The sequence below is a fragment of the Mauremys mutica genome, chromosome 16, assembly GCF_020497125.1.
Source record: "Mauremys mutica isolate MM-2020 ecotype Southern chromosome 16, ASM2049712v1, whole genome shotgun sequence".
Classification (NCBI taxonomy): domain Eukaryota; kingdom Metazoa; phylum Chordata; order Testudines; family Geoemydidae; genus Mauremys; species Mauremys mutica.
Window position 1 is genome coordinate 30,574,754 of NC_059087.1, and position 22,452 is coordinate 30,597,205.

At 51.9% G+C, this 22,452-nt stretch overlaps 1 protein-coding gene across 1 annotated transcript in view; it reads right to left on the bottom strand.

Moving 5' to 3' along the window:
* DTX1 (deltex E3 ubiquitin ligase 1) overlaps positions 1 to 22,452 on the bottom strand; it is a 100,473-nt gene that overhangs the window by 9,223 nt on the left and 68,798 nt on the right. Inside the window, exon 4 of the mRNA XM_044990106.1 lies at positions 479 to 540. Coding sequence (XP_044846041.1) covers positions 479 to 540 — 62 coding nt within the window. The remainder of the gene's footprint in view (positions 1 to 478; positions 541 to 22,452) is intronic.

Genomic DNA, 22,452 nt, shown 5'->3' on the forward strand with positions numbered 1-22,452 from the left:
TCTGTCAGACTGAGCTCAAATGCTGGGATGGTCCCTTCGCTTTGAAGTGAGATGGGTAGGTTGTACCAGCCAACCATCCATCCATCCATCCACCCATCCATCCAGCATAACCAACTAACCACCCATCCATCCATCCATTTGGCATACCCAACCAACCACCCACCCAACCAACCACCCATCCATCCATCCGGCATACCCAACCAACCAACCATCTATCCATCCATCTGGCATACCCAACCAACCACCCACCCAACCAACCACCCATCCATCCATCCGGCATACCCAACCAACCATCTATCCATCCATCTGGCATACCCAACCAACCAACCATCCATCCATCCATCCATCCGGCATACCCAACCATCCATCCATCCATCCATCCACACTCACCAGGATAAATAAGTACCATCTCACTGGGCAGTGTTATACCCAGGAGTGGACAGCTGCCCAGAGCTGGGGGAATTTCAGCTGCTCTTACCTGCCAGGGCAGGATGGACTGGTCCGGTTCCATTCAGATTCTTAACCGGGAGGGCGGGAACCCTGAAGCAGAGACAAGAGAAGTGAAGCAGAAAGCACATTTAGTTGTTGGAAGGTAGTGCCCAGAAGGCTAAGCCACACCCTCCGAAACCACTGCTCCAGGAGAGGGAGAGGGGTGCAGAGGTGAAGTTAGTCATGTTGCTCCGCAGACCATTGTACCTTTCCAGGGGTGATGCCAGAATCCCTTCCAAGAGAGTGCAGAAATCCAGCCCAGGATCTAAAGGCGACCACTCCTGCATTCAGAGTATTAGCTAATGGAGCATAACCCACAGCCAGACCAGCAGAGAGCCCCTCGCTCTGTCAGACCCTCGGAACGAGGATCCCTGACCCAGATCCTGTGTCCCCATTGGTGCCCTTGTTACATCAAGGCTGGCAGCAGACTCAGGATGCGGGGGAGTCTATCTCATAGCACAGGATACAAATGATTCCCCCTGAACTCAGTGGGGGTCCCACCAGCTCCTGCAGTGGACGCTGGGCATCCCAGGCCAGCAGAGAACAGCGGCAGGCCCCTCTGGCTGATGGAGACAGGTGAGGAGGGGCTTCGGGGGAAGCTGCGCTGGCTGGCGGGTTTGCCTGCACCTGAGGCTAGGGATCTGGTGGGAGTGGGCCTGAGAGAGAGACTGCAGGACGAATCGAAGGGAAAAGCAATCAGCCCCCCAGGGAATGCTCGAGGGGCATCCTTGTTCTAGAGCCCTCAGCATGGGGCTGGTGGAGCCCCTAACCTGTTGTGTACAGCTCCTGCCAGGGAGCCCTGGGCTCTGCTTCTGGCTCTGGTGCTGACTCACTGGGCAGCCTTGGGCCAATGCCCTCCCCTGCCTCAGTTTCCCCATTGCACACTGAGGATAATAAGCCTCCCTCTCTCTCCTTGGGTGAGGCATACTGAGTCCCGCAGGCGAGAAGGGACCAAGCCATTACACGACAGCCAGAGCATGTCCATTCTGCCCTAGGAGCCAGGCTCCCTCCCATCCCCACCCCCCACTGATCTCCTTCCACCTACAGCACTCTGTTCTGCTTTTCAGGCCGAACATCCCCGAGACACCTGCTCCCCCCGCCCCGCTCCTTCCCCTGGATCAAAGGTTGGGGCTGTGGGCCAGGAGTCCTGGGGGAGGGGAGCCCCGGGGGGCCGGGTTGTGCCGGCCGTGCCCTCCGGCTACTGCCAGCAGCAGGCAGGCATGGTGCCCAGCCCAGTCAGTGAGGCCAGGCGCGCTGGTAATGAAGAGCCCAGCCCCCGGGGGTGATGAGAGCTTTCCCAGACATTTGTTCAATTAAGCCCTGTGCTCAATCATATTAATTAGTGCTCAGGCTCTTGGGGCTGGGCCAAAATGTCAGCAAGGCTGATCCTGCTCCCTGTGGAGTAAAGCTGCTGGATTGCTTCGGCGGGAGCCTTGCAGAGAGGCTAGGAGTCTCCTCCACCTGGGGGCGGGGGCAGGGGACCAGGACCCCCTCACTGTATTGCAATGCCCCAGGGAGAGAGGGGAGGATTCAGAGCCCCTACCCCAGTGATTCTCCAACCTTTCCATACCACCGCCCCGGGCCGGGAACAGCCAGCACCAGCGAGGGCTCCAGGACAGCTGAGCCCAGCGCCAGCTGTTTCACAGCAGAGCGCCTACCAGCAGCTTCAGCTGTGAGCACTCTGGAGCCATGAAACTGACAGGAATGACAGCAAGGGGTGAAGTTCGGCAGTGTCTACACAGACACCCCGCGCCTCCGGTGGAGCTGGAGTTCTGACGTCAGAGTAGCAGGCCGCTTCCTTTGGCAGAAGCAGCTTTCTGGTGCAGACACCGACATAACTGGTGACAGGAATCAGAGATGGCAAAGCGCGGGCCCGTGGATTCCATCTCCGGGGGGCGGGGGAGAGCAGGGCGGGTGTGACCCCTCCGGGGTGTTCTCCAGTGCTTTGTCCTACTCAGTTTGAAGCGACCCAGATGAGGGAGCTTTCCCCACCACCAGTGTGCCCGTCTGGGACACCTGCCTGTGCATGTGTCCTTGCAGCACGCACGCGCCAGGCAGCGAATGCATGGGTGTAGCAGTCCAGTCGTCTGAGACCCTTTGTGTACATTCTCAGTGTGTGTGCGTGTGCTCGGCGCGTGTGTGCGTGTGCTCGGAGCGTGTGCACATGACTAGGAACACTCCTGACGGGCTCCCATCTGCCCATGCTCTGCGGACTGATTAACTCTGTGTTGACTGCTGGGCCAGTGAGCCGAGAGCACACGATGGCAGGATGCCAGCGCATCACTGGCTCTGTTCCAAAGCTGCAGTGCTCTGCAGCAGCAGCAGGGATGGTCCCTGCCTTCCCAAACCTGTGTGCCACTCTCCTGGCCTGGCCTGGCCTGGCCTCCCTCACACGGGTTTCCCCTTAAGAGAACCACGAGCTGTGTACCAGTACCAGTGGGTGCCAGGTTGCGGTGGCGAATTCAGCCCCTGGCTATTTAGTGGGTATGGCCGTGGTTGGGGATTGGGAGGGTGGATTTAGTGCTGGAATTTTCCTGGCACTGAGAGCCAGGCAGCTGATGTGCAGGCCTCTCCCACCTGACTCTGCTAGTGCTCCCCAGTCCTGTGCTACAGCCCAGTCCCTCCCCACAGCTCCAGTCCTGCCCCTCCAACGCCTCTACCCTGCCCTGCGACACCTTCCGTACTTCCAGCCCTGTCAGTGCTCCCCTAGCTGACCTGCAGCTCCACCAGTGTCCCTCCAGACCGACCTGAGACCCTGCTGTTCCGGTCCCAGACCTCTCCACCGTCTCCCTTTTGTCAGTCTCCAGCCGCCTGGCAAGGGGGAGAGAGGCAGGCACAAGGGGCATGGGGCTCTGAGCTGCAGAGTCCGGGGGGTGGGGAGGCAGTAATGATGTCCTGGGGGTGTCCCTTCCAGGGTTTGGAACAAGCTAAGAGCCCAGGGATCCAGCCCAGGTTACACTGGGCCAGGTGTTTTGGGGCCAAGTTCCTGGCTGGCCCGGCTCTATTGCCTGTGTTGGATTGACACCAGCAGAAGGTTGGACCTGGGGAGTTCAGTGCCTGGGGGTGATGCCTCGGCTCTGCAGACAGGATCAGTGCAGCTGATTGTTATCCACTACAGCAGGAAGTCTCCATTTGCATTCGTAACCCTGCTGCCCATTGGAACTGGCAGCAACACGGGCCAGGTTCAGTATCTGGGGGGTTCTCTTCAACAATGCAACACAAACCCAGCCCGAGCCCCCACCCAGTGACCTGGGACAATTACACACCACCCCTGGGCGCCTCGGAGAGGCAATACTTCCCCTCTCGCAAGCACAGAGTCTGAGTGCAGAAAAGAAACTTTTAATAAAAGGAGAGAAGTCACCAGCATTAATCTGGGGAAACACTGCAAACCGGGTTCATAAGCATAACCCATGAGCAAAAGACCCACCCCCAAGTAAGTTGGGCAGTGTCCTTTTCCGTCAGATTCTTAACTCCAGCAACCAAAAGTCCCGTTAAAGTCCCCTTCTCTGCACCCCACTCACGGTTGCTGCCCTTGGTCAGTGCAGACCCAGGGTGCATCTGCAGATCTCACCTTCTGCCTTGAGTGAAAGGGAGTAAGAAGGCACTTTACTCACTCTACTGCCCAAGCACTTGATCAGAACTCCTCTTTCCCAGGCACCTGATTGCCACATCTCTCTACCAAAGCAGTGGCACCTTATAGACTAACAGACGTATTGGAGCATGAGCTTTCGTGGGTGAATCCCCACTTCGTCGGATGCATGGCTCCCTGCCAGTAACCCTACCAGCTGATCCATGGTCTGCTCTTCTTTGCCAATTGATGAGCACACCCCCCTACCAGCTGATCACAGTACCTTTCTGCCAGCTATCCTACCAGTCAAACACTGCACCTTGCTACTAGCTGTCCTGCCAACCCCTGACAAATCTACCAGGAAGTCTTCAGGGCCCATCAACCCATGTCTCCACCCTAGCGAGTGCTGTTTTGTTGAGGGTGAGTCCCTCCATCAGGATATGACAATTACAGTTCTGCTGCCTTTGATTCACACAACAAGGATAACAATCCTTTATTACTCCTGCCCCAATAACAAGCAGATTGGGAGATACAACACCAAACAAAAGTGATCATTTGGACAAGCAATCCCATCATGCTGAGCACCTAGGCAGGGTGGTCGTGCCCATGCAAACAAGATCAGCTCCTGAAGTCCTCTTCCACAGCTCATCACTAGATGTCAGGGAAGAGCTCATTCTAGACCCTGCTTACACATTTTAGGGGTTCTCCCGTACCCAGTCCTCTGGGGAGTCCTCACACCTCTGGAGATTGGACGACATGCCCAAGTGATGGCCCCACCGCTGCCCACCACCGCTGTGGGTGGGACGGGGATGTGACACAGCCAGCATGCGGTGGCCTTGCCAGCTCGTGCTGTGACACCTGTGTAGGAGGGAGGGGGATTTTACAGAGAACTGGGTATCTCCCCCCACCCCCCCGCACGTGGACAGTGCTGTCTCCCATTTTCCCAGTCAGGGCCAATGGGATGCACTAAAGCAGCCAAGCATAGTAGTTATTGCCCTGGGGTTGGCCAGAGAGCAACAGCCACTCTTCAACCTGCCAGAGCTTTGCACCATGTTCCTGCTCTTCAGAGATTTTCTCCTGCCTCAGCTGGGCCTCCTGCTGTGAGCGGGGGGAGGGGGAGCTCACTTTCACAGCAGGGAGCCCCTTGCTCCTCAAAGCTGGAGGCAGCTGTGAAATTCCAAGCACGTCATTTTCACTGCTGGTCGGCTCCCTGCTGCGAAACTGCACAGCCACAGGCTCACAGCTCGGGCTGTCACCCCGGGGTGGGTGGGTGGCTCCAGCTGTGAGCCCTGTGCAGCAGTCAGAGCCTCACAGTGTGCTGCTCCAGTCCGTGCAAGCGCTCACAGGAGGACACCAACACCCCATTGAATTACTGGCCAGGCTGTAGGTTGACCTAACTTAGGTTGACCTAATTTTGTAGTCTAGACAAGCTCTAGGACTGCTGTGGAGAGAGGGGCTTGAGCAAAGGACCAGGATGCAAAGAACCCTGATCTACTGGAGAGGAGGGCAGGGTTAAAATCCAGGTCTGGATCTAAATCTGCCACTGACGCACATGCCCAGCACGGGTTCACCCTGCCACAGAGAGAAACATGTACCCTCCAAGGCAGGGGTTCTCAGCCAGGGGTTTGGGGCCCCCAGGGGGGCCACAAGCAGGTTTCAGGGGGGTCCGCCAAGCAGGGCCAGTGTTAGACTCACTGGGGCCCAGGTCAGAAAGCCGAAGCCCCACTCATGGGGCTGAACCCTAGGGCACTGAGCCAAGCACCTGGGGCTGAAGCTGAAGCCTGGGGAATTTAGCTTCATGGGAGCCCCTGTGATGTGGGCCCCAGGCAATAACTTCAGCCCTGGCTTTATATGCAGAAAATATATCCTGTGGCACAGGTGGGCTGTGGCGTTTTTATAGCATGTTGGGGGCTTCAGAAAGGAAAAGATTGAGAACCCTTCTCCAAGGCACCTATCAGCCCTTCCACTCCCCATCACTAGCTATACCCAGGCCCAATTCGAATGGAGATCTGCCACTGGAGAATGGAGTCCTTAGCACCTACTTTACTCTGCATAATCTGTCCTGTCCTGTCCTCTGTGGTCTTTCTAGGCCCCTACCACAGTGGTACCTAATACCAGACACAGTTCAGTTTAAGGTGATGATAGACTTAAGGATGTTTCTTCTCTCCCCATCTTCCACTTTTGTTGCTGCCAATGTTTTTAGGGACATCATCACCTGGGGAACATTAACCCAAGAGGTGGGTTCATGGTGTGAGTGACCAGGCTGGGGTTCCATCTGATCCCTGCTGGTAAGAGGTTCTGCAGCCATGGCCCTGCGGCTGAGGGCCCCCCTGTCTGAACCTGCGTTTCTCCTGCTGCTATTTACTTCAGACCATTTCTCCAGTTTGTCCAGATCATTTTGAATTTTAATCCTATCCTTCAAAGCACTTGCAACTCCTCCCAGCTTGGTATCATCCGCAAACTTTATAAGTGTACTCTCTGCCATTATCTAAATCACTGATGAAGATATTGAACAGAACCGGACCCAGAACTGACCCCTGTGGGACCCCAATCATTATGCCCTTCCAGCATGATTGTGAACCACTGCTAACTACTCTCTGGGAAAGGTTTTCTAACCAGTTTTGCACCCACCTTATAGTAGCTCCACCTAGGTTGCATTTCCCTAGTTTTATGAGAAGGTCATGCAAGACAGTATCAAAAGCCTTACTAAAGTCAAGATATACCATGTCTACCGCTTCCCCCCTAGCCACAAGGCTTGTTACCTGTCAAAGAAAGCTATCAGGTTGGTTTGACACAATTTGTTCTTGACAAATCCATGCTGACTGTTACTTTATCATTTTATTATCTTCTAGGTGTTTGCAAATTGGTTGCTTAATTATTTGCTCCATTATCTTTCTGGGTAAAGAAGCTAAGCTGACTGGTCTGTAATTCCCCGAGTTGTCCTTATTTCCCTTTTTATAGATTGGCACTAGATTTTCCCTTTTCCAGTCCTCTGGAATCTCTCCCGTCTTCCATGACTTCTCAAAGATAATCACTAATGGCTCAGATATCTCCTCAGTCAGCTTCTTGAGTATTCTAGGATGCATTTCATCAACGTCTGGTGACTTGAAGACATCTAACTTGTCTAAGTAATTTTTAACTTCCTCTTTTCCTATTTTAGCCTCTTCTGATCCTACTTCATTTTCACTGGCATTCACTATGTTAGATGTCCAATCACCACCACCCCTCTTGGTGAAAACCGAAACAAAGAAGTCATTAAGCACCTTTGCCATTTCCATATTTTCTGTTATTGTCTTTCCCCCCTCATTGACTATCAGGCCTACTCTGTCCTTGGTCTTCCTCTTGCTTCTAATGTATTTGTAGAATGTTTTCTTGTTACCTTTTATGTCTCTAGCTAGTTTGATCTCTATACCCTCTTTGCTCGTTGCCAGGGCAGCATATCGGTTTTCCATCACCGTGGTGAGTAGTTTGGGAGTAGGGGTGGAGAATTGCCTTCTGACAGAAGTAACCAGCAGCCAGTGTCCTCCCTGTGACAGAGCCATATCCTCCTCCCCGGTGGTGTGACAGCAGTCCTCTGTAGTTAGATAGCCTCCTCCGCCTTGGATGTCTCCACATGAATACTCTCGAGGAATTCCTCGTGGGCACGGTTGCTCCTCACCCAAGCCATCTCCTCCTGTAGCTCTCCCATCTGCTTCCTGAGAGATTCCACCAGCAGGCACCTTTCACACTGGATGGTCCCCCAGCCTGGCTTTCTGAGAGTGGGAAATGCAGGCCACAGTCTCTGGAAATCCACAGCAGGATCTGGGCAGAGGCATCCATGGCTAGGTTCTCTGTCTGGATACAGGTGCAGGTGGAGGCAATAGGAGCAGCGTTGGCACTGGCGATGTGGCCTTTCTAACCAGAGTGATTATTTTACATCTCCCTCCCACAAACTCCTTCTCAAACTCCCCTGTTTGCGGTCCCCTGTTCGCTAGTTCCCCTTGGTCGCTTAGCCTCTGGCTTTTAAGGCTTTCTCTCCTAGGTCAGCCCTATGTTGCATTGGCCTTTATTGCTCATGAGCGGAGCTGCTGTATGCTGTGACAGCCACAGCTCCCATGGGGCAGGCACTGCAACCCTAGGTACTGGCCCATCCTGAAGGTGATGCGCGCATGGATCATGGTGGCATCGCCTTTTTCTGGGAGTCTCTGTCAGCAACCTATGGGCCCAGGAATGGTGAGGATTCAGGCCCAAGTCCTGGGCTTTGCACCATCATGATGATTCATGGTGTGGTGCCTTCAAGTGAAGGCGAGGTGAGAGTCTGGGTAAGTTCCTTGAAGTGTTGCTTCCCCTCCCCCCACACACACTTCTTAGCTGTTCTACACAGACTGAGCTCTTCATCCAGCTGATTATTTCTGGGGCATCTTGAAGCCTGCAGATGCTGCCCAGGTGAAGGAGATATGTAGCCGAGTACCCTGATTGCACTGACCCCATGGTAATTCCCCCTCTCTCTGAGCTCTCTCCCACAGGTGTTAAAGAGGTGGGGTCTGAATACTCCATAGCGTGAGGATCTGGATGAGGATGTACAGGTGTCCATTCTGCCCCTCTGGGACCTACAGGAATGACTGGATCAAGTACAATGCTCCCAGTTTGCTCCTGGCAGGTTCCTTATGCATGAGCTCAGGAACTGCTGGGCAATGACATCAGAGACTGCGGAGAGCTCTAGCAGCAACAGTATAGTTAGTGGTTTGTTCCATGGCCAGAGTCACAGGGACCACATCCATCAGCTCCTGCAGGGCTGTCGTGGGGCAGCACCCGGCTGTGACTGAGAAGGAGCCATGACACTGGGTGGTGCTGCTGCGTGCCACTGCCTTCTCAATGGTGCTGAGCAAAGGGCGGGGGAAAGCTGGGGGGTAGCTGGAGAGCTCCCTGGTATCAAGGCCAGGGTTTCTCAGCACTGGCTGCGCTACTGCACTCTTTAGGGTGACTACGGCTACAGTATTGCCAAGAGCTCTGCACTGGGTTTCCAACTAGTAAGAGGGGGCAATTTCACAGCTGGGGGGGGGCAGAAATTCTGTACCACCACTAGGGGGCCTGTTTGGATTGATTGACCCAAATTCCAGTCATCTTCGTATGGCTGATGTAGATGTTTTCCCACTCAGATGGTTAAACCAGATAACTGCGTCAGGAGTAGCAAGTGTAGTGCTGTGATACGTCCTTCGTATTTGTGAATCGGGAATTGAGTCGTTCCATGTTCATGGTCTGTTCTAGTGACCACAGTCGCACACTGCAGAGTCTTTAATTTTCCATTTGTGCAGCAGGTATCCACATCTGCCATGGTTTGTGTGGATGCGGTTTAGGGTTGTTCATGAGCTTCGCAGGAGATTGAAGCTGGGGTCCTTCTGTGTTGCGTCTTTCACAAGGTGTTTGTTTGTGACTTCTTGTGAACTCCATTTGGCTTTCCAGGCTTCCTCAGGGTTGAAGCTGCAATGATGAAGGTTAAATGCGTGGGTCCAAAGCAGTGATGAGGGATGTTGCTGAGGTCCCGGTAGGTGGGGAGACGTTTGTTTTCCATGATTCGCTGGAATTCCCAAAGGGTTGCGGCATCGTGGCCAATGGATGGGGGAGCAATGTGCGACAGCTGCAGCAGGCAGGCAAGGTGTTGGGGTCACCTGGAGAGTTCCAGAGCTGCACCACATTGCAGTGTTCACTTGGATATCAACAAGTCAGGTGTGGCTATTTCTGGTCCATCCCGGTGCACAGTACCTGGCTACAGAGTACACAAGGGCCATCGCTGATGTCCGTAGCTCCCCAGATTGTGCTTGCCAGTTTCTGGACCAGGTTGGCTCTTGTGGAAGAGCCTTCACACAGCCCGCTCTGTTAAGTGAGAAATCATGACTAATGCCATCAACCCGGTGACCGAACATCGATCAACCATCTCCCAGTCTTCAGAACAACAACGCAAGCCACCGTAACAGCCCTCGTCAGGTTCTGAAACAAGGATCCTCCAACTCCAGTTCCAGTAAGGCTGATTGACAAAGTGGTACTCTGTGTGTCTGTCTCGCTGTCCTGTACCCCAGGAACCCTCAAAACAGCCCTGCAGGAAGCTGCGTAAGTGCCAATATCCCCATTCTGCAGGTGGGGGGATGTGAGGCTCACATGTTGGTACATTAGTGCCTAAAGATACAGATGGGCACCGAATGGGATTTTCAAAAGCATTAAAACCAATGGGTGTTAGGTGCTTTTGAAAATTCCACTGGACACTGATCTGCATCTTTAGGCACCTGAATACCTTTGAAAATCTGTTCCTAAGTGTCACCCAGAGGCTCCTTAGCAAAGGGTCCCCTATTCTTTGCAAACAACTCTCACCTCACACCTGACAAATTCACTCCACCAAGCACACATCTTATAGGACATTTATCTGCAAAGAATAACAGGTGAGGTGTCTACAGAAAGCTCATAGCTTGTTAAATGTTGTACACCTTGCAGGATGTAAGTAGGGGTAATATTTATGGAATAATGTATTTATACTGAAAGCAGGCTTTAGGAACTAGCACTAACAATTAGTCACCAGGGGATAATGTGTCCCAGGGATGGCTCTTTGGTCAGGGAGGAGTTGGCACCCTGTCCTGTTTCGCTGTGATGCAATGCAACGCTCCATTGTTTAGCTTTGTGCAATAACATACATTCAATAGGAAACCATCAGAAGCAACTGCATAAAATCCAAACTTCTTACACGTAAAATGGAACTTTACAACAAGACAGGGATTTGCCCTGTCTGTGATAGGCACAAAAGACTGTCTCAGAGACGGGATCCATTCACCGAGAAAACCCCGTGTGGAGCTGGGATGTTTCCATAAACATTTGGATCGTGGGGTAGGGGCAGGGGGTCTCCGTGCGCTGCCCGCGCCCCAAGTGCAACCCCTGGGGTGCGGGCAGGGGGTCTCCGTGCACTGCCCACGTCCCGAGCACAAACGCCGCAGCTCCCATTGGCCGGGAACTGCAGCCAATGGGAGCTGCGGGGGTAGAGCCTGCCTCAGCCCCACTGCGCTGTCGACCAGGAGCCACCCGAGGTAAGCGGGGTCTGGGGGCTCCGCACGCTGCCCCTCTGCACGCCGCTTCCAGAGCAGCCAGCACGTCCCTGTGGCTTCTATGGTGGGGGCAGTGGGCTCCGTGCACTGCCCCGCCTTCAGGCACTGCCCCCGCAGCTCCCATTGGCTGCAGTTCCCAGCCAATGGGAGCTGCGGAGTTTGTGCTCGGGATGCGGGCAGTGTGCGGAGCCCCCCTGCCTGCACCCAGGGGCCGCAGAGACGTGCTGGCCACTTCCGGGAGCGGCACGGGGCCAGGGAGGCAGGGAGACTGGCTAAGCCCTGCTGTGCTGCCAGACTTTTAGCAACCTAAAATCTCCCAGTTTGGCTTCAGTAGCCTCCAGGAGATAGAGGCTGATTCTGAGAGACTCCCGTTGAAACCGGGAGGGTAGCAGCAGCCCTAGAAACTCCAGGGTAGGGCTCTCCTGCTCTTCCCTTTTAGAGCCCACATCCCATCGGGGCAAGGCTACTGTAAATCTCATCGTACCTGTCAAAAGGAGGGAGGGGGTGCTGGTAAAATATTTCTCCTTCATGGTCCCCAAACTGACCAATTATAACAAGCCACTCAGCGCACTTCTGTTTCATGGACAACAGAAACTCCTGTGCACCGTGGCAGCTATTAAACGCACTTAGCAAATCCATACACACAACACATCCTCCTACATCAAGGGACCCTGTTGCTTAAGCTACAAGAGAATCTTGTTTGACAATGAACAGTATAGGGTCTATGACATGCAGTCAAGCAATCCTGATTCCATCCTGTAAACAGACACACTAAAACCAATTTATACAATTTTCTAATACTAAAAATACCAGTCAAAATGTTCAGATGTGACTAGTGATTTTGGGGGATGGGCTGGTTGAAAACTACTTTTCAGTAGAAAATTGGGAGTTTTCGATTAAAATGTTTCCATGAAAAGTATTTGATTTCCATGAAAATTCTGATTTTTCATCAAAAAGCCAAATGCCCTAAAACCAAAATATTTCAGTTCGGAAATGCTGCTTCGGTGCCTCATGGGAATTGTAGTTCAGTTGCCTCATGTCCCCATTCTCCTTTATGGGCCAGACTCCCGAGCTGGACTACATCTCCCATAATGCATCATGGCCAGGACTCCCCACGATACAACTGCCTCCCCTGACCAAGAGGGGAGACTGGTGCATCATGGGAAATGTAGTCTGACTGAGGCACTCATTCTATAGAGAAGAATGGGAGCATGCCACAGCAGAACTACAGCTCCCATGAGGCACCATTTCTGATTTGAAATATTTTTGGTAAAAAAAACAAAATTTTCCAGAGGTAGAAGAAAACATTTTCCAACCAGACCTAATTTTGGGTGCCTCAGTTTTTGGACGCCCAAATGGAAATGCCCTAAAGCAATCTTATTTTGACAAAGTGAAGACCCCCCAGTCTCTGAAAATCTGGTGTCAAAAGATATCTTAGGCTGTGCCTCCAATATCACTTTTGAAAATCTTGGCCACCAACTTTGGTTCTGGGTTCTAGAGTTTCTACATTGTTTTAAAGGGAAGGCCACCTATTTCTAGCTCAGGGAAGGGTTATTTCTACAGGGGGGAGGTAGGGGTTTCTGGAGCAGGACTTTCCTCATAACATTTTATTTTATTATATTTTTTAACATTTGAGGGCAACCAATTATTTTGTTTGTCTGGATTGACACATTCCCCTGCTGGACCCCAGCCACCAATCCTGATCGATAGCACCCCCTGCTGTTTCACTCTGTGACTTCTGAGAAGTTCAGCCAATGCACATCTCTCCTTAGCGTCAATGCCCTCTGTTACTCCAGATTGGGAGTGCTGGTCACAGCTCTGCCAATGCACCACAATCCTGACCTGCAGCACCACCTGCTAATCCAGCCTTTGCCCAGCACACAGGTCTGCAGATGCCCCTTGTTCCTAACCCACCCAGACCCCTGGATTTCCAGTCCTGGACCACAAGGAGCTCTGCCGGTTTTCTCTCCTCCAAGACCTTCTGCAACATGATTCATTCTGGAAGGATGGAGTCAAACCGTTCAGAGACAGAACAGGTTCCAAACTGTCCCAACACAGCCTGGGACCTGGCCTTTGGTTTGCACCTTTCTGCAGTGTGGCCGGAATGATAAACAGGGCTAGATAAGAGAAGTTTTGTCACCCTGCACCCCACATTACCAGGTGACTGTTCAAAATGTGCAGCCATCAGAAGACACTTAAGCTAGACCAGATGCCGCATTTTCTACTCTTCTCCCCCGAACATGATCCAGGCATTTGAACTTCTCTCTCACTATGCCCCTGGACATTCTGCCTGGCTCCCTCACTGCCTACTCCTCTCATTCCCCTGGATCTCCCTCTCCCACTTGTGGCTCTGGTCCCTCTGCCTCCTTTTCCATAGCAGCATCCCCCCAAGAGAGGTAGCCAGATTGACTCTTGCCCCATGTTTCCAGTTATCACAAAAGTGTGAATGCAAGAAATCAGAAAAAAAAAACCAGCAACGTGACTCATGGGGAGCCTGCGTCAGACCACACTGACACAGTAAAGACACAAATGTGAAAGAAGCAGTCGGACCAAATTTACAATGTAAGCACAGTGGACTGCTAGAGAGTGGGTGTCCAAAGAACCTTAATAGGACTCCAGGTTCAGAAAGCTGTGGAAGATGTGGCAAGACACCAAGCCACTTCTGGCAACCAAAGAGGCAGAATGTAGGAGATGTCACAAACTGGGACATCCTGCAGTAATATTCAGGTCCCTACAAGTAGTAGAAATAATCTGAGAGAGAGTGCTATCACTGGATGACAATGAGTCCATATGTCTAGGGACTATATCCTCAACAGAATAGACAACACATTGATACACAAGCGTGAATCTAGATGGTCAAAACCTTAAAGTTAACACTGATTCTGGAGCAGCAGTCACTGCAATTCCAAAAAAAGATGATATGATCCCGGGATGGAGCTCTGCAAAGACCAAGTAACATATTATGTGGCACTAGTGACACTACATTGGATGTTTGTGGCCAGTTCATTGGGAAACTGGAGAAAGGATCGAAAGTTCTTCAACACATAATATATTCAATACAAGGTCCTGACAACTCCCCTACTAGTGTTGCCATCAGGAAAAGGACTATGTCTGCTAGAGAAACTGGAATGGCATTAATGGCAAAAAGCAAACAGTACAGGAGATGTATCCACACATCCTCCCAGGGCTAGGAGTACAAAATAAAACTGCTGCCATCAGCAACTGCCTTTGCTCTCATAGCCCCACGCCACATCTCTATACCCTTGCTAGAGATATAGGAGTTATTTTCCAGACAGAACTCACTGACTGGTTCATGGGGAAGGTTGTAGCACTGAAGCCCAGTGGCAAAACTCCACATTTATGTGGACCTTATGCAGCTTAATACAAGTGTGTGCAGAGAAAGAAATTATCAGAGGCCAAAGTGTTCTCAAAATTAGATGCGAAAGCAGGCTTCTAGCAAATCCCTCTTGCTAAAGAATCTATGCCTTTATCTATATTCATCATCGCATTTGGAAGGCACTGTTTCAATCAGCTTCCATTCAACATATCTTCAGCACCAGAACATTTCCAAAAGAGAATCTCTCAGATCATGCCAGGATTGCCAGGTGTCCTTTGCTATGCAGATAATGTGTTGGTATATAGCAGAGATAAAAAGGAACATGATGAGCAACTACCTGACATTTTGGGATGTTTCCAACAAGCTGGCCTCCCTCGGAATGAGAAATGTGAATTGGAAAAGGAGCAGATAAAATTCGTAGGACACATAATTAGGAAATAGATTCAGACAAACTGAAGGCATTACTCACCGTAACGGAACCCAAGATGTTTCTGCTATAAGATTTCTAGGGGTGCCAAATAATTTTGGGAAATTCTTACTAAATGTAGTTCAACTAGCAACACCCTTAAGAGCTCTCCTTGATGGTCAGTCAGTATGTGGATCTGGGGGAGCACACAACAGAACACATTTAATATTATAAAAGGACTACTAGTGTCTCCATATGTTTTGGCACAATACTCAGTCAACTATCCAACAACAGCTGCAGCTGATACATCGTCATATGGTTTAGGAGCAGCGCTCACACAAAAGCAGCCAGAAAGAGACCAGAGATCTGGTGCATTCATACCGAGAAGCTGCACAGTGGTATAATCAAATAGAAAAGGAAGCTTTAGTAGTTACTTGGGCCTGCAAAAGATTCCGTGCATTTGTATTGGGCTTGAAATTTAACACAGAAACAGAGCACAAGACCTTAGTGGCATTATTGTGATCAAAACCACTGAATGACTTTCCACCTCGGACTCAAAGATTTTGACTATGATTGATATGATTTTCTTTCAAAACTGAGCACACATCAGGGAAAGCACTTATAGCAGCAGACACTCTATTCAGAGCCTCAATTAAACAGCTAACAATGGAAGAGGGAAAGACTTTAGAAAAAGATGTCAGCAATATGCCAGCTGACTTCAGCAAATTAGAGATGAACAACTAAAGGATGAGACTTGCTAGAATTTACTCAACTTTGCCAAAGAGGATGGGGTTGAAGGAGTCAACTTCCAATAGACCTACTACCATGCTGGCAGGACCTCAAGGCAGGTCTACACCACAGCTTAAATCAATCTAATGTATGTTGCTCAGGGATGTGGGAAAACACCCTCCTGAGCGATGCAAGTTACAGCTACCTAAGTGCTGTACACAGTAATGCTATGATGGTGGCATAGCTCAGTGGTTTGAGCATTAGCCTACTGAACCCAGGTTTGTGAGTTCAATCCTTAAGGGAGGGATTTAGTTGAGGATTGGCTCTGCTTTGAGAAGGGGGTTAGACTAGATGACCTTCTGAGGTCCCTTCCAACCCTGATATTCTATGATTCTTAGGCACAAGTCATCCAACTCTAGTCAATATTTTCTAGACGTGGAGTTCCTCAAGTTCTCATATCTGATAATGGGCCTCAATTCACCTCTGAAATATTCCTAGGGTTTGCACAGGACTCTGATTTTGAACATTGTACATTGATTTGAACAATGGGCCCACATTACCCTCAGAGCAACAGGGAGGTGGAGAGAGCAGTACAGACTTTGCAAAAATCAGTGACCATATGAGGCACTTGTGGTATATTGGTCAACCCCACTGGCCTCTGGACTACCTCCAGCAGAAGTCTGAGGGGAAGAGGACTAAGGACTAAGCTGTGGCATTGATACAGCTTAAACCAAAATGGACCGACTTGAATGAATTTTGAAAACAGGTTGTTGAAATAAAAATTTGGCAGCAACAAAATGTCAATGTTCAGCACAGAACAAAGGCACTACCTGAGCTGAGACAAGCAAACAAAGTTTGGCTCCGAAGCACCCAGACAGCTGGAACTGTTCTGAACTCAGCAGAAGCTTCCAGAGCCGACCTAGTGACTCCAAAAGAACTTCTCCAGTGGAATCAGGTTCATCTTCAATATTTCCCAACACACCAAAGAGGGGATATGAGACCTGAAGGTGCTCTAGCAGGCTGAGAGCCGCTTCCACAGGGAGCTCTGCATGTAAATGCAACAGAAGTGAGAAGATGGGCTGGAGCCTGGTCAGACCCCCCTCAGAGACCTGATCCTTACTGCTCAGTGCTATGTAGATGGAATTGGGAAGGGGACACGGTGCTGTACATAGTTTTAAGGAATCTGCCATTTATTTTGAATGGTTCAGTGTATATACGTGGGATCATAATTTAAAACATAATCTTTTATTGTAAAGAAAGGGAGACGTGGAGTGGTTATGCAGTTCCTAGGCCTCCACATTACCAGAGAGGGCCAGGATGTGTTGCAGGGGGAGCTTAATAAACACAGGATCAGGCATTTCTCTCATGATGGCTTCCGGCATGGAGCTTCCTGTCTACATCCTCACACTACAGTTCTACCCTCGCTCTCCTAGGTCTGTCTCCGCTGGTGTCAATGGAGGAGTTACTTCTGATTTACACCAGTTTGGCCCCAAACAAAACAGACAGCTAGCTCAGAACCCTGCTTGCATAGCTGGCACCAGACTTGCTGCACCATTACCTCTGCACAAAGGCATCAGAGAGGGATGCCACCATCATCCTGCATCTCTTGGCCTGGGTCCATTTGCGGCATGAAGGTCACATGATGGAAACATTAGTGTTTTCTATTTGATCTCCTGACACGGGCTTCATCCTGGGAATTGCTGAGCCCCCACAGCTCCCACTGGTGTCAATGGGCAGCATCTCCATTGCCCTGCACCTCGCACCGCCATTCACACCAGTGCCAAGCTGGTATGAAATGTAGCTATTCTGATCTGGTAACTTCACATCCCCTTGCCCTGGTGTAGATGACTGCACCAGGTGGAGAACTGGGCCCAATGCGTCTTGAAAGCCCCCAGCGCCAGGCAGGATCAGACCCTACAAGAGGAAGCATCATTCTCAGTAGCATCCAATAGGTGTGTTGTTTTAGCAACTAGTGCTTCACTGGTGCCGAGGTGAGCTCGTACCATCCATCCCAGGGAGTGGCTGTGTTGTGCCAGGCCAGTGCCTGCCATTCAAACTCCTGCGCATGCAGGGAGGGGGATGGAGACGGAGGAGCTAGAAACTTCACTCTGAACTGCCTGGCTTCAAACAATTCTTGCTGTAGCAGGCGACAGTTTAGGGGCCTGAGCATCAGATCTGAAACACTTATGGCCAGATGCACTGATAGGCACCTGCTGCCTTGTGCCACGCCAGTGATACAAACCTGGCATCACTGGCCCATTAAACTGGGTTCATGGCTATTTTGCATCAGTGCAGCGGTGCAGAGCAGACAGAGTGTACTAGCCAATTTGGCCACCAGACTCCCCAGCCCCCAGGTTCAGTCAGGTTGACTCAGCCTTTGAGGGCCAAATTTCTGTCAATAGGAAAAGAGGCAGGAGGGAATTCTTCATTGTTCACAATGGGATCTGCTAGCTCTGAAAATCAAGCTATTTATGTTTTGTGTGTGTGGTTCTTGCAGTCGAGGGCTTAAAAGCCAGAATCCTGCCTGCTCTGCTTAATGGTAAGGGTTTGCCCCAGTGTCCTAAGCTGAAATTTCCCCATTGGCTGCTGTCCTCCACCCCAGAGGTGGTTGCAATTCATTGGTGCTTTACATCTGAGAGGCACTTTGAGAGGTGCTGCATTCAGTGATATGAACTGTGAGTGGGAATCTTTTAATGCCGCCTCTGGCCCTAATTTCCCTCTCACCAGTGTAAATCAGGAGCAACTGCACTGAGTCTGATGCAATTACACCAGTGAGAAGACAATCCTTGCTCTGCCACAAATTACCCGTGTGACCTTGGGTGAGTCACTTGGCCTTTCCTTCTCCATCTGTACAATGGGAATAATCGCATTTCCCTACCTCACAGGGGTGCTGTGAAGATAACCACAGTAAAGACGGTGAGGTGCTCAGCTACTCTGGTGTTGGGGGCCAGATGAGAGAGAGAGAGAGATTAGATTAGATGCCTTCTGTAATCAATGGGTGAGACTGACTTTGGATAGTTGATGTCAGTGGGAGCAAAATTAGGCCCATGCTGAGTGGTTCTGACCATTTCACTCACTGCACCTATCTCCGCAGAACCCCACACGTGCACACAGGTGGTAGCTGCAATACAGAAGCTGAAATGTACAAGTGAGACCCCACAGCCGCAGCCCCGGGTACATTCCACCCCTGGCATATGGGGCTAGTGCCTGTGCTGCTGTGTTCAGAGGAGCTCTGCAGGCATAGCAAAGGGGTGGCCAAGAGCCACTAATAGGCAAACACGCACGTATATAAATAGCCCACTCCTGCCTAATGCTAAACCCCTAAAGTACCAAAGCAGCGTTAACCCTTAGGTCACTGGCATTTTCCACAATGCTGGCTAAATGAATGCTTTGGTGGCAGCATCTAAGCATAGGTATCAGTGCCTAAGGGGTTAACAGCAGCCCAGGGAGCCCTCGGCCTTATCCCAGATTAACTCCCGGCAGTGCTGGGATTAGAGTCCAGGAGAGACGTCCTATTACCCCCTTGACTGGCTCCGGGCCCAGGGCCCCTCACCCGGAGCTACGGCCTGTCGGCTCCCTGGGCCGGGAAGCTGGAGCACTCCCGGGCGGACGGGGAAGGGGCTGTGCACTCTGCCCCAGGCTCTCCGCTGGCGCTGTTTGTCTGTCTGCCAAACGGCCTTGAGCCCCTCACCGCAGCTGGGCTATGGGAGCTATGAGACAAAGCACAGCCCGGGGGGAGGGGGGGGGGATGACTCCTGCCCCGGACTGCGGCATCACTGAACCTGGCTTGGCCTCCTGAGCTGTGCTGCTTTCCTACAAGGGCCACATCAATACAGCTGTTCCCACCCCCCTTCTCCAACGCGGCCCACTCCCCGTGTCACCGGTGACAGCCAGCCACGGGCCAGCGGCCAGGACGCAGGGAGCCCGGACCCAGCCCCATGCCCCCAGGCTTGCCCTAAACAAGAGAAACATGGGCCCAGAGCGGAGAGGACCCGCTCCCATTGCTCTGCAGTCACGGACAAGTCTCCTCTTCATTCCACTCAGACCCAGGGGGAGCAAATTCCAGTGGGACAGAGGGTCTGGGCCTGCTCTGGCCGCAGTCCAGGGCCAAACTTTCCCATGAAAGGAGCGGGAGCCAGCTTGTAAAGCAGAGGTGTGACTCTCCACCTGCCTCCCTGTCCCTCCCAGCCTCGGGCTGCCAGTGCCAGCTCACTCACCCAGCTACCAGCTTGAGCTTCATGGCTCTGACCCAGCGTGGGTCACTCCAGAGACGGCGAGCGCAGCACCGCGGGAGGGCAGCCTGCTTGGTGTTCGCCCCGGTGGAGTGCAGAGCAGGTGTCTTTATACAGGGCCTTAATCCCCTTCTGGAAGGGGCAGAACGGCCCCTCCCCTGCCAATGACCTCACAGTCTGTGAACCAGCTGCCATTGCCATTGATAAATCAGAGCTTAGGGGAGATTACAGAGTCCTGGCTTGGTTTAAGGTGGAGTCGCTCCTTGCAGTGGATCTCTCTCAAATGAGAGAAGGGGAATTATATGGGGACTAGGCTCCCAGTGTGTGTCTGTCTGTTAGTCTGCCCCTGCTTATATAAAGATTTAGAGACTGGTACAGAGCAGACCCGGTTCAAAGTAGAGGGGAAACCACGGAGACAAAGGCCAGATCCTCAGGCGATGTACACTGGCGTAGTCCCACTGCAGTCCATGGAGTTAGGTTAATTGACACCAGCTGGGGATCTGGTCCTGAACCCAAACTCTTTTTTAAAGAAACCTCTATTAACAGGACATTATAGCTGCACAGCTAAGCACTCAGAAAATAGCCCTGCTAAGGCTGCATGGGTAACCTTAACTCTGCCCCCATGCGTATATGCATCATCACAATACAGTCATGATCATAGCCTACTATTCAAACAATACAAGAGCATCCTTTTTTCCCTCATAGCCTTAGACACCCCTCTGTAACACCCAGATCTGAGTACGGCACACCGAATCCTGCCCTAGTCACTATTTGCCGTGTGAGAGAAAAGACTACCCGAGGTCATATTTTATATGTGACCATGAACGATCAGGACTACACATTTTGTTGTGTGTTGTAAACTCTCCGGGAGTAGAGACTGTATGTTCCATTATGTCTGCACAGAGGGTAACGAATCATTAGCTGTCCGAAATCCTCCCTGAGGCAGAGTTAAGGCTGCCCAGGGCTGCCTCGTGCCCTTCCAGACTGCAGAGTGGCTAACCGTAAACGTCTGACCCAGGACACCAGGGTAAGGCACAGAGCTTCCATAGTTGCAAAGGAAGTGAAAGACATTGCCCGAATTCCCTTTTCTCCCCACCAGCACTCTAGCTATTACTGCCTGGGGGAGGAGATGTGGGGTTCCTCTATTTGCATGGAGGCCTGGATGAAGACACAGAACGCCTTCCGCTCCTGCTCCAGGGGAAAGGGGGGCCTGCATCCCACAGGAAGGGCATCCCCAAGTGAACGCCTGGAATCTCAACGCCCCCAAGGAGTGAACACTCAGGGCCAGGTCATAGTCACGAGCACAATGGAAACAAAGAAGCCCCAAGCCCTCGTCCATGGCAGCTGGGTGCAGGACTCAGAGACTTTTGCCTCTAGCTCGCCTAGGCCAGCACTCTCTGAAAATGAGCTGATGACTGCACGTAGGTTCTGTGCAATGGGTGTACTGGGTGTCAGGCCAGCCCTGGGGCACATGGCTCCCTCCCACAAACCCCCCAGCACAGCTGGCACTCACTGGCCCCTTGCTGGCAGTGCCAGCTGAGAAGCTGAGGCTTGAATGGCTCCTGGAGAGAGAGCTGCCCTCCCACCCCTAGAGGGGGGTCTCTCCGGGTCACTGTCAAGCCATCCTGCTGGGAAGCTTACCCTGCTGCTACCCACTCTGGGGCTCCACAGGGTTTGCTCTGTGGGGCTGTCACTCCAGCCCCTCCCACAGGCACGAAGGTGACAAGAGACATTAGACACATTTCTCCTGGCTGGATCAACCAGGAGCTGGGCGTTCCTACCTGTCCATCTGGAGCTGTGGGCTGCACCGTCTCTGCAGATCAGAACGCTACCACAACCCAGCTCTGATCAGTTCCCAGCACTAGGGAAGCGAAAGCGCAGTGTCACCGAGAGGAAGGAAGCTCGTACCAGGTGGCAGCCTCGGCCGGGCACAGACAGCTTGGCATAGCAGCCCCAGCTCCTCTGCATTTTGCTGCGATGGTTTACTTGCAGTTCAGCAGTGCCCTGAAAATCCCTCCCTCTTTCGCCAGCTCTCACTTGCTCTGATTGCTATGAGCTGTATCCAAGTAGGACATACAAGCTCTATTGTGCCCAGCGCAGTGCAAACACCCAGCAAAACGCAAGGTCCCTGCCTCGGAAAGATGACTGTCTACAGTGTGTGTTTGTGGGGTGGGGGACAAGCAGGGCAGGGGCAGAGCTGGGAATGGAGTCCAGGTAATGCCTTAACCACTAGACCATGCTGCCTTTTAAACTACCTGTTCTTGCTCACTCTCCTGTTTGGTGGTGGTCTCGCATCCCACGTCTTCACAGGCCTCCCTCTTCAGCTGAGCAGCAGCGAATTTCCCAGGCAATCACACTGGGCAAGCTGCTGTTTCCAACCCTGCTCTTTTCCCACACACCATAAGCCTTTTGCATGAGATGAGCCAGGACCCTGATCCTGTTACACTCTCCTGTGAAACTGACCTGACACTGCGAGCAGCCCCACGGACATCAACGGGGCGAGGGGTGGCTAAGTGAGCATCACTGTTTGCTCAATTGCCTTTGGCTGCTGGTCATTGCTAGAGCGATGGGGTGGAACTGAAAGATCGGTGCAGAGCTGGGACGGGGCTGCAACACTGAAAGAG